The following is a 20,335-nucleotide window of genomic DNA, read 5'->3' as shown; positions in this document are numbered from 1 at the left end:
GCTCTGCCATGAAAATTTCATTGCTGCAGTGCTCATGGGAATCTCTGTTCTATCCAGTACAGTGCAGACAGGGTGTATAGGAGATGACACCTGCCACTGGGTATTTCACCCTGCAAAGAGGCCTTTTTTTACATTTTGCTCTGGAACCTGTGAAACTTCCCTCCCCTGAACTACACAGGCTGACGGAGAAAAAACAAATCTGCTGTATGGTTTGATGGATACATGTGCATTACAGCACATTATCAAACAACACAGTTCAGGTAGTGTAACATTATACTAGATGCAAATAAAAACCTCTGAGGTGAACAAATAACTTTTCGCTTAAAGTTCGAGAAGACAACTAATTAAATGTGGAAAACTTCCACATTCGTAAACAACACTGATCAGTTTCACTTGATGGTACTCAGACAATCACTCCATTTGACAGTATTAAACATTTACAACAAGCTGTTTGCTCTTACATGTGACTCATGCCTCTTACAATCTGCTTCTTTAAAGAGCCAAAAATGGACCTCCCTGCTGTAACCACATCCATACAAACAAAAAACAAGACGCATTCACACTAGATGAAAAACTAATAGTGAAATCCTTGGCCCACAGGGATCAGCACTGTAAATGTGAATGTCTTTCCCTAACTGACTGAGTAACTGAGTAAGTCTGATGGGTGTCGCCATATGTCGCCACATCCTGTATCCATCCCTCTAGTGTTTTGTACATGGTCCAACCATTTTTTTAAAGTTGTTTTCCAGCATAGGCACCTTTTTATTTTAACAGTAGATAGACAGGAAACATGGGAGAGAGAGGGCGGTGTGACATGCAGCAAACCGGGGTCAGCTGCGTATATGGCATGCGCTCTAACCACTCGACCACCTGCGTGCCGATATAGTCATATATGATGTAAGAGTGAGAAATATGGGAGGCAAATACATAGAGTGTCTAATACTAGTTGAAACTGCTTTGGACCAGCTGTTTCAGATCATTTTCTTTTAGCATATGGTTGTAAAGACCTAGCAGTGAAATTCTATGATATCTTTGAGAATATAAAGAATCAGGTTTAACTGTGTCCCAGTTCGTTATTGACTCAATCAGTAATATCCAGCAGCATCAACCCAAACACCATAAGTCTGCGTCTGAGCTGGCCTTGATGCATGTGACCAGCATAAAAAGAGTCGGCCACCATAGACAAAACCCCAACCGCTGTCCTCTACTCTGTTTCAGACCTGGACACGATTGCATACAGATACTGTGGTGTCTGTTCAGGCTTCTGCATCATGGTAAAAATGAGTTGCTGCTTTGTGCTTGCGAGGGGGCAAAGGTCGATTTTGTCATGACATGGTTAGAGTGAGGATCCATGCGTTTCTGTCTGAGATCTTCTCTGATGTCTGGGCCAGCTGCAGTAGTCGTGATCCCTTCTTGTCTCTAAGTGATATGGAGATGGTTTTATTTTAATAGATCAGATTCAGAACAAAACTCCATCTTTTGTAAATATCTGCATTTTTGTGTTTTTGGTTAAAAACAGACCATCTTTCAGTCTGAGTGATAGTTCAAGATTTAGGGTATATGTGCTTTCTTGTCCAGAGTTCAATGAAAAGATTGATGCTACTCATGATTGTATAATAATTATGAAGCCAGCCACACAGGAGGTTAGCTTAGCTTAGCATAAACACAGGAAACAGGCTGAAGAGGCTAGCCTGTCTGCGTCCAAATGTAACAAATTAAACCTCACTACTTAACATGTTATATCATCTTTGTTTAATCTGCGCAAAAATGGTTTTACTGGTTGGTTGATATTTGAATCACTTTAAAATTATTTAAATTGTATAATAAGTTAATTATTATTAATTGTAGATAAGTGTTATTTGCTCCCTTGTGACTAAAATGCTCAACCTACCAGACTGGAGAGCAGTCGCCAAATTTCTCCTTTCAACCACTGCAGTTTCCATCATTACTTTGTGTGTATAATAAAGGCTTTGTGGTGTTAGCCATTTCAGGGAGAGAGCTTAGATATCAAGATAAATGTCATTTTCTTTACTGCCAAAAGATTTCAAGCTTGATGAACACATTTTGCTATTAACACTAAATGAAATGAATCCTTGTAATGTGAAAGGCATGTTAGTAGAGCCAAACCCACCAAGAATCAACAACCAGCTCTTTTAGCAGATTTGTTTCTTATTGTTTTTTTGAATTGTAATCAAGCATTACCAGCTAACAATCTTCCATAAGCTGTGAGATGGTGTGAGCTACCTGTCCACCAGGTACCCAGATGTTTTTCTCTGGGTTTGATGGCCCAAACCAGAGCTAAAGTGTGAGTGAATATTTGTCAGAGCATTTGTCAGGAAGTAAGAGTCCACTCCAATGGGGTGCTCATGTTGCTCGGTCTCTGCTGGATATGCAGGAAATTGTTTGCTAACACGTCATCTGTAACAACTTGATAAGCCAATAGTATATGAGGGCTGTGCTTTTTTTGAGTTTGTTCAGGAGTCACCCATCATCATAAATTATCTACAGAATATTCTTTGGCCATTTTTCTTGTCTTATATCGGATGCGTCGGCCGACATCAATATGTGTCTGACACCCAGAAAGCACTGTGGTGATATCTGAGAGTACAACTTCATCCATGTCTGAGGATATTTCGTCCATGCTTCCCTCGTCTTCATTGTTTTGTTTTCAGCCTCTATGCCTCAACAGTAGAGTTACTGAAACCACAGGCATATGGCAGAGTGCCATATACTCTCAAAGCTGTGGAGCTTTACATCACACATTTACAACCCCTCTATAGAGTATATGATCCTCATACTGTAAAATCTTGTTTATCTTAGCTCCATCTCACATGACACAGTGATGATTTAATTTCTGCCAATTGTGCACATTTGATGGACTTTCCTATTTGAAGGGATATTTGGAATGAGTGAGACACATATGAAGAGAGAATGAGCTTGTTTCTAATTTTGAACTAATATTTAATATGAGAGCACTGTTTTTTAAAGTGATCCTGAACACTAACGTCTGCTTTGTTTCTCTGTCTCTGTCTTTCAGGTTAGCTTTATATGTGTATGAGTATTTGCTCCATGTCGGCGCACAGAAATCAGCACAGACCTTCCTGTCAGAGGTAAGAAGTTCTTTCTCTTTGACTTCCTGTACCTACAGTAAAGCACGAATGTGAATCCCCTCTATTGTGCAAACAGGAACGGAATTAACATTATAACCTGTTCTGGGTTCAAGCAGCTGTTGAGTAACCTTAGTACAAGTCAGGGTCTGTAACGATGTTGATACATTAATGAGCCAAGACATGTTCTTTACAACAGTTGAACAACAGCGAGGTATTATTACTCTGGGAAAATGTAAACATGGCATTGGTTTGGCTACTTGACTTAATTACCCGCTCTTCATTATTAGGTTCAATTTGTAATCATAACATGATGTAAGTAAAGTGGTTTGACATATTGTAAGTATGTAAGTGTGACATTTAAGAAGCTGAACCAGTCCCTGTAAAGTTAAATTGAGTGTACGTTGAGTACTTGAAACCATTCCAAGCATAACCATTTGTCCCAGGTCTGCTAGACTTATTAGTCTCATATTAGGCCCCTGAGCTGTCCAAGAGGTAAGGTCTCTAATGTGTTGCATCCTCTTCCTTAATGGACATCCTTCCTGGTCCCGTGTCCAGGCCTTCTGCTGTACAACACCTCTTCTGCCCACTGACTTTATTCAGTTCCACTTAGTACACCCTCCAGCACAGAGAGATCTCTAATAGCAAGCAAAGGCAGGTCAATGTCAATCAGTTTTAATACTGACATCATTTATCTGTCATTTTATCTGATGAGCTCAGGTTAGAGTCACAAAGAGGTAGCAGTTCAGCAGTTTTAAATTATTTTTTCTGCTGGTTTTGTGAAAAGTAGTCTTATACTTTGGATTAATGTAAACTACAAATTGTGGTTTCATGGGGGTTTGTAGGGTTGATTATTTGTTTGCTGGGTTCAATGACTTCCTATTGTCCACTTGTCACCATGATGTTGCCAGGAAACCAGCAGAGGCTTCAGATAGTTTCCTGGATGCTAGTGGTAGCTTCATATTTATCACACTGAAATGAGAGTAAATTTGATTTTTGTCATCAAATTTTTGGCAAAAAAGCAAATCAGTGAAAATGTCCAAACTGTCAAACTATTCATTTAACGGGCTGCACCTTTTAGAGTAGTTTTAATAAAGCTTCTGTGAAGTTTGTTAGTGCTTTTAACCACTATTTATTTCACTTCTGACTTGGTCTGCACAGCAAAATAAGCTGTAAAAGAAGTGTCACTATCAACATAAGATGATAATAACCTCATTTTACTTGTTAAAGGAGTGATATCTCTTCCAGTTGGTGTTAAAAATGTTGTGATTCTTATATGGATAAAAAATTTAAAAAAGGAAAAAAATATGAAAAACAAATCCTTGCCCCAAATCACCTTTGTTGGTATGTGGATGTATCAATCAGACACAATCAGACAGAAATCAGTTGCCTTTACTCATAGCGCAGGCAGGCAGCGTGGCGGGCAGGACTGGAGGCCGGCCTAGCTGCCAACAACCTGGAGCGAACGGCTAAAATATGAAGCAGAGATACAGGAGCCGCACAGAGAGATTAAGTGGTCGGGCTGCAGAGAGGCTCGCTGATTTCAGAGCGCTTGTGGGTGAATCTTCTCCCAGAGATTGAGTATTATTGGTGAGCTGCTGGAAAGGGGTGAACTTCTGGGTCACAGGCATCTGGAGGCGTACATGCACACCCCCAAACCAGCACACAATCAAACAGGAATTAAAACAGACAGAAAGAGATTAAAGCAACATTCACACAGACACACACACACAAACAGTCCATGTCCACAGGGCATGCATGCTAAGACTACTAAGTCAATTTGACGCCAGTTGTCTCAAATGTTGCGCCTGCAAGAGCATGTTTCTTAATGAATTTGTTTATTTCAACCACGGCATCGTCTTTATTTAGTGGTCTTATATGCTCAGAATGAGTGTATTTGGATTAGACTGATAGTGATGAGTACATCCAAGCAAACACAGCAGCTTGAACTTTCACTTTTTCCCGTTTTAAAGTGAGGGTTTTCTCACAAGTATAAGAAAAACAGCTGCATGCAGGATTGGTTATAGCCTACTCTTCTACATCACTGTGTTCAATTACCGCGTTAGTTCTCACTCATCGTTCTCCAACTCTTCATGAAGCACACAAGGCGTGATCACCCCCTGCTTTTATTTCCTCCCAGTATTTCTTTATTTTATACTTTGATCGTCCCAAATTTTTAAACTTCTGTTCCCAATTTTGTTCTCCTCCTAAACCACCCCGTTGTTTATTACCTTCTCGTTTTTCTCTCACTCTCCTGCTTCTTTCTCCTCATCAGCAAAAACACAAGCAAATGATAAATACACTGAACGATGCATGCAGAAGAAAAATGTTCACCATTGAGGACGCACGGTTGCATAAATAAAGACAAATACAGAATAGCACAAGCAAATACACGCATGCTGCACATCCAACAAAACACATCAGAAAAGTTCAAAAGTTCATTTTTGACTTGAAAACCGTAGTTTTTAGGGTTTTTTTCGGTAGCAGTAGACAGACAAGAAACATGGGAGAGAGACTGGGGTGTGACATGCAGCAAAGGATTTGAACCAGGGTCGGCTGTGCATGTGGTATACGCTCCAACCACTCGACCACCTGCCCGCCATGAAGACCGTAGTTTGACAGAAAAAAGAAAAAGAAAAAAGAAATAGAGTTTATCTTAAATTAAGATTGTTTGCTTTTTTGTCAAAGCACAGCAGAAGTCTCCAGAGGATACTAAAAACTAATGAAGACTGCAGTAATTAGTCAGTGTATGATAGGTATATAGCCAATATCTTCAGTAACGTCTGATTAAGTTGTTTAAAAGTAAAATAAACACTGGTTGCCAATTTAAGGAAATCATACCAAGTGTCTTCCAGATCATTTTGATGTGTTTTCTACAATTTGTTCCATGTCTGTATTTACTTGTGTGTTTATTTATTCCACATTTGTGTGTATTTTATTGGCAGTGTTATTTTTTTCTATATGCAGTGTATCTATGTCTCAAAGCTGTACCAGTCTTTTTTTTTTAACACACACACACAAATGTTTCAATAGATAAGGGATTTCTATCCTCACAGGTAAACTGCAGGCGCACACACACACCTGCTCAGTGCCATTTAATGAGAGCGGTATCACCTGGACTCTCCTGCCTCAATTAGCCTCTGTTCCTCCTTCAGCGAGGAACACACACACACACACACACACACACACACGCACACACTCACATTTATAGTATACACACAATACACTTCTGTCCCCAAGAGGACTTTGCCACTCTCTGCTCTCCTACACAGTGCAGCACTCAGCTCTTTAGCAGCATTAAATCAACAGGCCCACACCTACATACAGCACATCACATCACTATAAACTGCACTGGGGACATCTATAGAATAGACACTTTAATAGAAATCTGAAGCTTGTGTCTTTTTTCCATACATAGATATATATTTGTATATATCTACATCTAAAAAAATAGAGAAATCTTACCACTGTCATGCTGTCCTCACACACCCTGGTGAACCATCTCTCAGACTGTACATTGAATCTGTGCGTTTGTGTGCACGGAGTCATGTCAGTAGGAGTGTGTGAAGCAGGCTGCGGGGCCGCTATCTCTCACTGGATCTTATCTCAGTGTCCAGATACAGGCAGGAGCGCTGCTGGTTTGTGAGGGCAGTGGAGAGGGCTGCTTCTTCAAGACAGTCACAGTGTCTTATCCACAAACTCCGCACTACACTGCACTGCACTGGGCTGCCCGTCAGCCTATTTTTCTATCTGCCGATTGCTCTGTCTGTCTAAAGTTGGGAGGACAGTTGAGCAAAATGATTACATTATGCATAAAACATGTTGCCGTATCTAATGTTTCATTTCCCTCTTCTGTCTTCTCCCCTCGACCCTTAACTCTCCTTCCTCTATCACTTTCATTTTCTTCCTCTCAGATCCGATGGGAGAAGAACATCACACTTGGGGAACCTCCAGGATTTTTACACTCATGGTGGTGGTATGTACACATTGATTCATTCACATTTGCTCTCTTTTTTACTTGACCACACACACACACACACACACACACACACACACACGTTCTTCAGCAGCTCACATTCATACTGTAGACGTACTCTTGACGATCTGAAAGAATGTGCAGAGGTGGAGAGGGACAGTAATTGCAGGGAATGCTAAGTGCATCATCTCACACATGTTTAAGTGCTGTACTCCTGGCGTCCCTCTGATTGACAAGTGAGCTAACTTCCCTCACTCTGTTATTTAATCCACGCTGTTTTCTTTTTAAACTGCACATCTGAACCAGAGTGAAACTGACCCATCAAAGCCAAAGTCTTGGAGAAATCCTCTGTTTTAAAATATTTCAAAGCAGGGAACTTTTGAAAAATTGTTTAACGTGATGCTGCATTTGACAAGACAAGCCTCTGACGTGGGTTGTTCTTCCAGCTTCTTTAAACAAATCTGTCAGATCTGTTAATCCTAGACAAATAAAGGACAGTGTTTTCTATCTGGCTAGAAGAGCAGGGTCAGTGGGCTTACAGCCTGACACGTAAACTATTTGTCTGAATTAGAGGGAATGGGAACACCCAAAGGCAGGGTTCCCCTTTCCTGTTGCCTCGCCAAGAGCTAGAAAATCCAACTGGAGGGGAGCAGGCAGGCTGTAAGGAGGAAACTGGGCAGCTGGAATGAGTGTAGACAAAGAGGCAGGCGGGCAAACAGGCAGGGAGGTTGAGAGGCTGAATCCTCAGCACGGCAGCACGAGGGCAAAGAGAGCCGGAATAAGAGGTTTGACAGGCCCGCTTTGTTTGTCATTCATGCTATCCTGCTCATCCCCAAAGCCCCCCGGCTGGCCCTGTGTAATAAACCCGGACATGCAGCTTCATTCATTCATCCTCTCTGGCCCCAGTGTGTTGTAATTGTGCAGCCTGTTGACACAGCTCATAATGGTCCTTAAAGAGCCTGGCTTCTCTCAACCTGACAGCTCTCGATTGGACAGCTACCAGTAATACTGACAGAATGACATACACAAACATACAGCGCAGCATAAGTTAGCTCTCGCCTCTGCCCTAACCTATAAGAGAGCTCAACAGGGCTCAGGGAGACTTGCCCAGTTTGTGTGTGTGTGTGCCTGTGTGTGTGCCCGTGCCTGTGTGTGTGTGTGTGTGTAAGGTTCGCAACCATTCGAATATCTACCTGTATACGTATATTTATATAATTATAAGTCTTTTAGAACATCAGCATACCTGAACATTACAAAATAAACACATTAAATAATGTTCTACACTGTGAAACTTAATTTTAAGACTGCAAACCTCTCTCCCTCCCCTGATTCATGATCAATATATTATTCGATTATCTAACTTTTATACAGCTCAGATAATATTCATACTGTTCATCAAAATCCAAAGTATTTCTAAATGGGTCTTTTTAGATTGCTCAGAGTGCAAATTGCTCTCTCTGCAGCCGAATTGGGTTGTGAACTCTCTGCCATCATTACCACACGGTTGTTGTTGAATTATTCGCTCGTTTCAGCTTGACCTACATTTCATTTTCAATCAATGAAAGTGACATTGTGTGACTCATGTCCATCATTCAGTGCATTCAGTGCAACGGTCCAGGCCCATGCCAGAACTCGTGAGTCAGACAGCCGTGGTACTGCTGCTTTTTTTCCACAATTGAATATTAATTTTGACAATCGAATGTCTGTTTTTTCTTTTAATTCAATTATATAATTGAATTGAGAATACGCGTTGACAGTCCTAGTGTGTGTGTGTGTGTGTGTGTGTGTGTGTGTGTGTGTGTGTGTGTGTGTGTGCCAGAGAGCAGTTGGAGAGTAGGCTGCTGCTGATTAGCCAGGCTGGGCAGGGCAGGGCTCCAGTGTTGTATGACCTAGCTGAGGGGCGTCTGTCTGGGCCACGCAGCACGTGGACATGAAGACTCACTGGGGGTGGGGTCCGGGGGTCGTTTGGTGGAAAGGAGGGGAAGGTGGTGGTGGTGGTGGTGGTGGTGGAGGGAGAATCCCCTGTCCACCCCTCCCAACCTCCAGCCTCCCCCAAAACAAAAGCTCCAGATGGTAGGAAAGCCACCAACCTCCCTCATCCCTCACCCTTCGCTCCCCCTCCCTCAACCTTTGTCTGGAGGTCTGTCCTTTGTTTGCGGAAGAGAGAGACCCCCGAACGGATTAACTCTTTGCATTCCAGCCTCTTTTGTGTTAAACAGCCAAATCTAAGACCCCGACCCCACCGCCACCCTAGCCCCACCCCGCTTGTCCCCTCCTTAGCACCTCACTAGGGTTTTCTTCCCTCCTGTCTCTGCTTCTGTGGCTGCTTCCTGTAGGACGCCGTTGTTGGGGGGTGGAAGCTTCAGAATAAGACTGGAGCTGTAAGAGGGAGATGTTGGGGGAGGAAGAGGGTAGGCTGGAGGTGGGGGGTCACTCATCCACATCTGTTGTTATGGGTGGAAGGATAAAGGAAAGGCTCTGCGAGGGCTGCAGGTGTTGATTGTGTCATTAGCTCCCTTTCTATTGGCTGCAGCTAGTTGTCTTCTCTTTATCCCCAAATCGATTGCTTTAACCAGTTTTCACTGGATAGCCACTGAATCCTCAATATACCCCAGACATACACACACACACACACACACACACACACACACACACACACACACACACACACACACACACACACACACACACACCCAAACACACGCATGAAAATCCCAGCACAACAACAGTATGTAGAGGGAACCTGTGTGTGATAGCCCCTAGCTGAAATTCTTGTTTGTGAGGGCCAGAAAAAAAAAGAATGAGAGCAGAAGTCCTCTGCTTCCAAATGTCTGGCCTTCTCTTTATAAACACAGACCTCAGACAGTCTTCTTCAACTTTTTTCTCTTATTACAGTGTTTACATGATAGTGTTCAGACCGTAAATACGAACAGATGAGTCTGTAAAACCATGATATCAGGAATTTCTAGCAGCTTCCAATATTGATGAAATAGGACGGTGAAAAAAATGAACAAACTGTTGGCTCCAAAACCTCTATCACTTACTGTTACATTTAAATAAAAACATTAAAACTAATACGGTTAATTCCGCTAATTTAGAATGAATTAATTTGTTTGTATCTGGTTTTGTCAACAACTGTTACACTGGGCTACAGTGGGCAAATCATCTCAGAATGATAATCCCAAGTAGTAGTAATAGTAACAGGAGATCCTCCTATGATGAAATATGAAATAAACAATTGCGAAAGACCTTGTAATTTTTCAGTTTGAAAGAATTAGGGCTTTGTCACACCTCCATCCATAACAGCAAATTTAAAAAATGGAAATGAATTTTAATTAATTTGCTTCAGTCTCAAGATAGCGACAGTAGTCAGTGGTACAGATGCATTTGCCTCAACTTACAGCCCAATTAGAAGCCAAAATTGCAATTAATGACTACATAAGCAAGTTTTCAGCATCACGTAAGGAGTGTCATTGTTTGTGGCGTGACAGGAAGTATATATTGTGTTCAGATGACACTGTGACATGGGTCAAACTCATGTTTGTGGCCTATCTGTGGTCAAGGGCCACCCTCCTCCCAACAAGGGGTGAATGGATGTCAGATAAACCCTGGCATTGATGACAAGGCGTTTTTGTTAGTTTTAATTTATTGATGTTGAGGTTGAAGCAGTATTTAAGTATTTGACGCCCTCGAAAGAGTCTGATATGAGATGAAAAGTCTGAGATAAAATATTTAAAGCGAGAGAAATAGAAAGTTAACTTGTGTGGGCTAGAGCGTGAAAGAGACCGATGGTTTGATGGACAGGAGAAGAAAAGTAAAGCTGAAACTTTTATTTGATAATCACTTGAATTAATATCTGTTTAATTCAGCACCGCAGACTTGTGTCACTGCCGCCTTTGACAGCTGTCCCACATGAGTGTGTCCAACATGGATCGAACGCACGTTTAGGCCTACATCACAGACTTCATTTCATAAGCCGTCAGTCCTGTAGTGACAGTTGCTGTATTTATTAACTACAGGGTCCAAAAGGAGTGTTCTTGATTTACATGGCACAGTGATGTTGTTTCCTGCTGTTTACTGAATACATTGCTGCCACCAGGAGAACTGGTGCTTGAATCAAGGTAATAAAGACAACTGGAAGGCTTGTGTTTCCCCGCCTCCTCTCTTTGATTGTCCCATTAAGAAAAGCCTGTTCTGATAAGAGGAGAAACAGAACGCGTGGTCGGATCTCTGTCACTTTACTTTTTAGACTTTCTGCTTCTGCTTCTTTTACTCATGCTCTCTCTGCCTCCTTATCTCCATCTGTCTCCATCTCCATCTTAATTCCTGCTTCTATTTCTCTCCCTCTCTCTCCTGGCTGACTGACTGACCGGCTGCTTGAATGTCTGGTTAGATAGCCGGCCAAAGACACACGCAGGATTATCATGTAGACCTGCCACCAAGCAGCCTTTGTGTCTGTCTTTCTGTGTGTCTTTGTTTACTCCCTTTATTATAATGGAAAAAGCACTTTGTAACCACTGGCTTTGTCAGACCACAGTTAATTGCAAATAACTATCGTGATGGCATTTAATTTTAGTAATTGTCTTCTTCAGGACGGCTGGACACTAATCCTTTCCTCCTCTGTTCTGGATACAAAGTGTGTGCTGACAGTGTCGCCTCATATTTTTTTTAGCCTTGTTTCTCATTTGAGTGAATTTTTAAATAATGTTTGCGTGACCCCGAACTGCTGTTAAAATCTCTCCTGTGACTCCTTCAAAGTCAGAACAGTCCAGGTGTTTGTCTGAAATTCTCTGTGCAGAGTTTTGTGGCTCAAATACTGCCAGTTACTACCCATAATACCATAAAGAGCTTCCCATGATTAGATGATTAGATTGAAATGATTAGATAATTGGATAGAAATTTTACTATTACGAGGGTGTGCAGATTACAAGATTTCTTGCAGATTGCTGGTACTAATTAACTGTGAATGTTGACTTCCCAGATCATTTCTAAAGATTAGTGTCAGTGAAAAAGAAGAGACAACAACTATGACATGGGTGTTTCTTCTAAATGTGGGTGGGATTGTCAAATCAGAGCTAACAATGGTCACATCCAGATGTTGCCTGGATTCGTCCCCAATGGTTACACAAGATGGTACAGTAGATGAGGACAGAACCCCCTCCCCACCCCCCCTTCCCAATGAACCCTGCAGCTGAAGCTGAAAATCTGCATTTCATTAGTTCAACATTAGAGTAATTTCACTTCCTAATATAGCACGTCTTTACACCTAATGGCTCCATCCACCTTCCTTTTCTTCCCTTTTCAACTCTACATGCTGAGAAGAATGTGCTCTAGATCAACCACCTAAAATAATATCAGAATAATGAAAGCCTTGGTTTCTACATTTAGTCTTGTCCATGAGCGATTCAGCTTCAGATTATGCAGACAGACAGAGAATGAGATTTCCCTGCGCGGCTCACACAGATGCAGGTCAGCTGTTCAAATCGCAATATATTTCCGACTCCACAGGCCAGGAGATGTTAGATCACCTTGCCCTTACCCCTGTGTCTGCACTTGGTTGTGTCTTTTTCGGTAACAAACTGTAACCTGCATCCCATTTCATTTCCCTGAGAGCTGATTGGATTTGCGATGGTCGCGCCTTCTCGCTGCGCCTCGTCTCTGACGGAACAGCAATCTCTTTAACACCAAACCGATAGATATGATAATGTACACTGGCTTTATTGTCAAGTGACAGAAGGGCAGCACAACTACCCCGATACACACACACACACACTCACACACACACACACACACACACACACACACACACATACACACACACACCATATGTGTTCTCCGCTGTCCCTCTCTGTTCTTCAGTGCCCTTCTTGTTTAGATGGGACCCCAGTGCTCGCTTAACGCCTCAGGGCAATGACTCTGTCTTTTAATCTTTAAATACTTTAATAATACTTTTCTATTTTAGTTCATATGCTTTGAGTGGTTGGTAGTGTGTGCCGCGGGGTTGAAATTTATTGTTTATTGTTCTTATTTATTTTTAGGACACTTATCGTTGCACTCTTGTGTTCTCGATGCCTTGAAATAACGAGTTATAAATTAAAAGAACATAAAGGAAAGTGTAGATCAATGATAAGTAATGTTTTACTGTAACTGAAGTGAAGCCATAATATCCCTAAACCATCAAACTCAGAGGGTCCAGGATAAAAATCTTGCACACTGAAAAATGGTACATGCGAAACATGTGTCAGGGTGTTAGTGAGCGGTTCTCTGACAGTTATGGGCGATCAGCTCGTATTTTCTGCTCCATTTCGCAGTCTGTCATATCAAGTGTCACGGCCGTTCCTAGCATCAGCACAAAGAATGCATCTAACAGTTTATTTGCACCTTTAAATGACAGCAAGAAATTCCTCTCATGGCTTCAGCAGTTATTTTTTTTTAATTCACTGTCCATGAAATCAATATCTTGAAGAAGGAGAAGCCCTTAATGTGGACCGGCTTAGCAGGTACTTAATTTCAGTGCAGTAATTAAGGGCCCATTTGGAGAGGGACCTGGTGGCCCCTGCTGCCCTGGAGGAGTAGGATTGGTCTAATTAGCCAATATGAGTACGGTTGATTGGGCAGTAAGTAACATAATCACAGCTGATTGGTCAATAACCTGCAGGTCACCAGGGCCGGCAGAGATGAACATTTGGTGACCCTTCCTTCCTGCGTGAAAGCTCCCTGCAGCTGAATTTAGGACTGTGTGTTGTGAAGTTAAGTCTGTCTCTTTAATAGAGCTGAATATCTAACCTCATGCTGTTGCATACAGTATGAGTATTGAAAACTGTCCATTACTGAAGGTTAGCAGCAGAATGCTTTGATATTTCTTGATTTATATCATCATTTAATATATTTATTGAATCGGTATGTTAAACTAATGTTTTGGTCGCTGCTGCCCTTCTTCAATACAATTTTATTTTAGCGGAGTGCTTAGCATGTCTGCGTGTGTAAGGACAGCATTAAACACTGCCGTCACAGCTGCTCTTGATTTGATAAAGAACCCACAAATAATATTGACATAACCTGTGTAGTGTGCAATGATTTGCTTTTGTTTTTGTCGCAATATGGTTCCTTCTCCTGCTTCCAGCTCCTGAAATGTGTGAACTTGGCAGCTGCTGAGTATGAAGATATCCTACTTTGTGTTTGAGAAGTTTGCTTTTTGTCAAATGAACAAAAAATAAAAGAATCATATGGAAACATTTCAAATAAAACCGAGCCCTATTTTTTAGTTGTCTTATGAGTCACTGCAGCTCAATCAGTTCACTTTATCCACTCAATCAGCACTTGTCTCCATTAGAGATTTGCAGCCATATCCACAACAGAAAGACACAAATCAGCAACATAATATGTCTTTAAATCACAGAGTAAAATGTCTAACTGCTGTTGCTCTCTTGTCCCGTGCACAGTGTATTCTGGGATCTGTACTGCGCTGCCCCGGACCGGAGGGAGACATGCGAACATTCCAGCGAGGCCAAGGCTTTCCATGACTATGTGAGTGAACTTAACCAACCCTCCAGTTGTGTTTGAGGCGTTTGGGGCACAAATATACACCCATCCACCACTTGGACACTCTCTCACTCTCTCACTCTCTCACTCACTCACTCACTCACTCACTCACTCACTCACTCACCCACTCACTCACTCACTCACTCACTCACTCACTCACATGTGCTTGTGAGGACATATGAGTACATGCAGAGTGTGTATCAGAAAGAAGGGATTATTTTTTGTCTGTGATAATGCTGCTGGTTCCTGTTTTGACATGTCTGTGTCTGGTGTGTCTGCTCTGCTGCAGCCTCTGTTCTGGATGGGACAGACTCTGAGCCAGATGTCTGAAATAGCAAATGTTTAAAAAATGCAGCACCTATGAACACCGTTTCTTTATTTCATGGGAAATTCCATCTTTGAATTTTTAAAGTCTAGTTAGAGTCTTCAAGCTGGTCTGACACATTTCAAATGATCAGACTTGATTAGATATCAGTTTTCTAATATCTGCCTAAGCAGCATAACGCTGTACCTCAGCTGCTGGCCGCACTTCCTCATACGCTGACCCCTGACCCCTCAGTTCTTAGCGAAACTGTCGGTCTGAAGTCAAAGGTCGCAGCACTGCCTGGCTATTTATTGGTCCACTCTTGGCTTCAGTAAAGGTCATAGCACATAAAGCAGCTGGCTGATCACACAAGCACATTAACACACATACACACAATACATATAAACACACATAGGACACATAGGCTACGCCAGCTGTGGCTGCAGGGGCTGGACGGGGTGATGAAAGGTCAGGGTCCTCGGCCTTCTTGACCCTCTCATCTTCTGAAGAGTCGAAGCAGTCGATCAGTAACCTATTCAACACACACATTTTGTTGAAGAAGCTGGTTGATGTATGAGTGAATCAACTACAACTGAAAGTCTTTATTGGTTCAGCTCTCATTACTGCAAATAACCATTTGGTTTTGTGATCGTGGCCCTCGCAGATTTAACCGTCTTACTTTCTGTCAGTTTGGGTTTTATAATGGATTTCTACACTTCACCTTCAACGTCTTTCTTTTTGACTTGTCCACACTGAAGGAAATATTTGCAGTATGTTGCCTGAGATGTGTTTGAATAAGGATTACACGGGTGTTATGTTGACCGGACAGACTGCTTTAGCTACTAGATTATCATTTCACATGGGCAGGAGTGAAACCTGAAATGGATTAGAGGTGCTATTCTTACCATACACAATTCATTCAGGCTGTTTTAGCCTGTAGCCAGTCGCCCATTCAGTTGAACTCTCTTATGAGGTTTGACAGCAAAAGTGTGTGCACTTGTCAGCTGAACAGATTACATTTGTTGTGCATGTACTATACATGTGTGTGTGTGGGTGTGTGTGTGTGTGTGGAGGGGGGGGCATGAGCTGATGTGTGTGTCTCTGTGCCTGTCTGTGCATGCATGTGTTGGACCACCATAAGATTAATTACATGGTTAATTAAACCTAGTAGTTAATTAAATCTGACAACTGTGTCTAATTAATCTAAATGCCATATAATTTCCTACACCTTTCTCCAGAGGTAGGCCAGCTGGATACCTACATGTCAGCTCTTTAACGGCTGCGGTTTGACAGGCCTGGTCAATATATGGCTGAACTTCAAGCTTCAAATTGGGGCGCCGTAAAAGACACATTTCAAAAACTCTGTGTGTTTCAGCGTCTGGCTATATAAATCAGTCAGGATCATTTCTGCGGCTGTGTATTTGACCGCAGAGTTGAATACATGAAACATAAACTGAAACAGCAGTTTCACACAAGTTGGATAAATTGAGGCGACGAGGTCCTGCTCGCTAATTTGGAAACACTTTGTTGTAGTTCAAGGATTCAGACAGTATTGTTTGACCTTTGACCTGGCTCAAGTTCAGGAGGTCAGAGTAAGCGAGCTGTCTGCCGGAGTGGGCTGATTTGTTGGTGTCACATTCTAAAAAACATTATGGATGTAAGAATGCTACTTTTATTTCCCTTTATGTATCTGATAGGGTGGAAATATGTTTTTCTGTCATCATTTATGTTTATTGTTACTGTTACTGTAAAATATTTCATGGCTGCTATATATATGGCTATATATTATGCAATTTTATAATATGTCAATGTTAAAAAATGACTTTGTTTTAGTAAATGCTGGAACTTTTTACGCAGAACATCAGTCACCAATAAAATAAGACTGAAGTGTGTGTGTGTGTGTGTGTGCGTGTGTGTGTGTGTGTGCGCGTGTACAGAGGGTGTGGCATAGGCTCTGACAAAACTAAAATGCAGGAGTAGGTGTGAGTGAGCACATGTGTTTTTGTGACTGTTGCCGTGCGCGTGTGTCTTTGTGTGTTTGACAGAGAAAGAGAGTGTCAGGGTCGGAGCGTGTGAATCCCCAGGGTGATGAGGGGTCTGTCTGTCTCTGATTAACTCTGGCTCCGTGGTCCCCGCAGACCAACGGCCTGATCAAGTCTCTATCACGGCCCCTTGCTGATAACGGCTCCCTCATTCCCCCCGAGTCCCCCCGGATCACAGAGTGAAAAACAACACAGCTCCCAGGAGTCGCACACGCTCTGCTCTGTGTGTCGCTCAGCAGGAATAGTGAGACAGGAATGTGTGCAAGATAAACCAGGATTGGTTTGTTTTTATGTCTTTGTGTGTGTGCTTGTGTTTTATGTCGTATTATGTTTTTTTTATTTTGAATTTATGGTCTTCTGTGGTAGCTACCCCGTTAGTTTATTGTAGACAACAATGAGAAAATATATGAAATAATATTTAGACAGACACTTTGATTATTTGTTTCCTGGAACTAAATTGGTTGCTAGGGCGAATTTAAGCCAGAGTACGGTCTTAGTTACAGATTTGGTTTGGCTCAGCTCAGTTTGGCTCAATTTGGCCCGGGTTGAAGGCACCTCTTACTCAACCCTGTCCTATTGGCCGCCATTGTGAGCGATGATGTAGACTTTGTGGACTCTCCAGTTTGGGAAAGATAATGGAATATAATGTGCTAATCCTCAGATCTGGGGACTGGTTGACAGCTAATCCAGGGGAATGTGGTGGGATTGGAGCCCTGGCCGCACTCCCAGAACTGGAGGCCTCTGACTAGCTGGATCGCTGGTCTGGCTTCACCCCTGGATGGTAAATCTGCTATCATAGCCACTCGAACTCACGCGCAAACACTCGCACACGCAGGCCCGCTTGTGTGCATATCACACACCCACACTCGTATGCAAATGAGCGCTCACACTCCAAAGTAAGCGGGATGATACTGTATCATGAAGAGCTGGAACAGTCTGAAGTCTTGTACCTCTGTAAAGTAATTTAAGTGTTCTCTCTTGTCTTCTTAATTGTTGGAATTGTGTTTCTGTCCTTCCTCTTCACATTGCCTTTTAATCATGTTTATTTCCTAAATGAGATCGGCGCGTCTTATAGTTGTCTTTTTGGCTGGAATTTGGATGTTCCTCAAAAGAGCACTTTGTTGAGGAAACGTGTTTGATTATGAGAACATGGCACGTCTTTAGTAACTCAATATGAATGATTAAAGGATGGGAGCTTTGTGATGAAGAAAGCATACATATTGACGAGAGAGCAGGCACACTTGTTCACACGCACGCACACACATTTCTGCTCACATTAAAGCAGGAAGAAGAATGAGTCTCTGTTTTCTCTGCTCTGACACACACACACACACACACACACACACACACATACACACACACATACACACACACTTGCAATCACAGACAAACAGTCTTTCAGGAAGTGATACACTCGGTCTTGTTGTTGCAGACATTTTGCTTTGCCCCAGCCAGAGGTCGCAACCCCGAACATCTGCGATTCATGCCAATCCGGGTTCACTGCCTGCGGAGTGTCACAGATTTAGTGCCACAAGTGCGTCATTCACATCGCAGTGCTTCACTGACTTCACTCAGCTCTCGGCTTACTGATGGGAACTGTCATGATGAAGGTTTAGATGGAGGAGTTAAATATGGCCATCAGACATTTTCTTCAGAAAGCTGCATGTTATTCATAAATAAACCACATTTAGAAAAACAGCATGTATGCATTTGTCAATTTAATCTAGTGTTGAAATGATTCATCTAATAATTGTTTATTCAAGGTTAACAACTATAATAAATGAGTTGATGGGGTCAAGCAAAACATTCCTGGTTCTGGTTCCAGATTTGCTGCTTTTTTCCCTCTTTTATATTATTGTGAATTGAGTATCTAAATATCAAATATAACCGTTTTTAGACAAACCAGCTATTTCAGAAAGCATTTGTCACTACTTTCTGAAGTAGTGTAATTGATTTAGAGCAGCAACAGATGATTATTTTTATGACCTAGTAATCTGCCAATTCTTTTTCCTACATCTACACACAAGCTGCACATGGTTTCCCAGACTCTGAAACTCAATACACTTCACAATCATACATTATAAGACTAAATGTATCATGACCTCACATTTGAGAAGCTCGAACAAGCAAATATTTGGCATTTTTGCTCGAAAAAATTACTTAAAAGATTAATTGATTATCAACATTTTAGCCAATTAATTATCTTGTAATTGATTAACTGATTCGTTCAGCTCTAAATTGATTATTCTTGATAGAAAAAAGATGATGAAAGTAGATGTTCTGGGAGGCCTGACCTGCAGGCTGCACATAGATGGAGGTGCAGTGTTGGCTGTTTCCTGGGGATTCTTTGAGAGGGTTAAACATTTGTTCGGCTGGACCACAGTAACAGGTGGCACAAGGGGAGGAGCTGCACTCTGTAAACAACCGTTGATGGCCAAGCCTTTGTCTGCACTGGCTGTGTGTGATTTCATGTGTGCTCTCCATCTCCACAACTCCCTGTGTAGCTGGACCAGGTGCTCGCTCGCCTATTTTTAACGCTACGTCTGCTGAAACCCTTCCTTTCCTTTCAAAGCCATCTCTTTCTTTGTCTCTGTCCTTTTTCAAAGACAGAATTTACTCATCCTGCACTGTTTTTCTTGCTTCAATTCCTCTCCGCCAACACCCCCTTCACTATCCTCCAACCCCCTCCTGCCGCTCTTTCTTTTCTTTACTCTCTGTTCCACGCTCTCTTTCTTATTCCTCCCCCTCTCTCCTTTCGCGTCCCTCCCTCCACCTCTCTTCCCACCACCCTCCCCCTTTCTCAGAGGAGATTGATTGGGTAATCTGGCTGGGTGCCAGCAGTGCCCGCTTTCTTGCTCGGGGGAAGGAGAGAAGCGGGGGCGACATGACGACATGCAGGAATAATAATAACATCCATAATATAGGCAGAGTAGGTATGGATGGAGGGATGAGGAGGAGAAAGAGAGAGAGAGAGAGAGAGAGCAGAGGAATGGAGTCGGCGTTGGCACGGCAATGTTTTCTTCAGATTATCCTGGCTTCTTTCGCTTTAAATTAAAAAAAAAAAAGTCTACACACAAATGGCATGCCACAACATTGTCTCCATTTCTGTCTGTCTCTATCTGTCTTTCTATCTTACCTCCCCTACCCCCCCCCCCCCCCTTCCACCCCACCTCCTACATCCTCAGTTTGCGCCTGTGTCGTCTTTTAATATCAAACAGTGCGTGGAGTGCAGGCTGCAGGCAAACGGGCGTTGAGCGAGAGGACGCTGTCTTTGTGTGCCGTTGTTTACTGTTGTTACTGTCTAAATGAAAAAGGCCAGTCAGCTCCTCTGTCTGTGTATACCTTTCCCTATCTGAGGGAAGCA

The 20,335-nt window shown here is 42.3% G+C and overlaps 1 protein-coding gene across 2 annotated transcripts in view; it reads left to right on the top strand.

The window, feature by feature from the left end:
• ssbp4 (single stranded DNA binding protein 4) overlaps nt 1-20,335 on the top strand; it is an 87,467-nt gene that overhangs the window by 9,881 nt on the left and 57,251 nt on the right. For both annotated transcript variants that reach the window (XM_053322813.1, XM_053322815.1), the window contains exons 2-4: nt 3,038-3,110; nt 7,022-7,083; nt 14,526-14,610. In XM_053322813.1, the coding sequence (XP_053178788.1) occupies nt 3,038-3,110; nt 7,022-7,083; nt 14,526-14,610 (220 nt within the window). The remainder of the gene's footprint in view (nt 1-3,037; nt 3,111-7,021; nt 7,084-14,525; nt 14,611-20,335) is intronic.

The sequence above is a fragment of the Scomber japonicus genome, chromosome 7 (assembly GCF_027409825.1).
Source record: "Scomber japonicus isolate fScoJap1 chromosome 7, fScoJap1.pri, whole genome shotgun sequence".
Taxonomy (NCBI): Eukaryota; Metazoa; Chordata; class Actinopteri; order Scombriformes; family Scombridae; genus Scomber; species Scomber japonicus.
The sequence above is the reverse complement of the archived record's forward strand: the minus strand, read 5'-3'. Positions and strand labels throughout refer to the sequence as shown.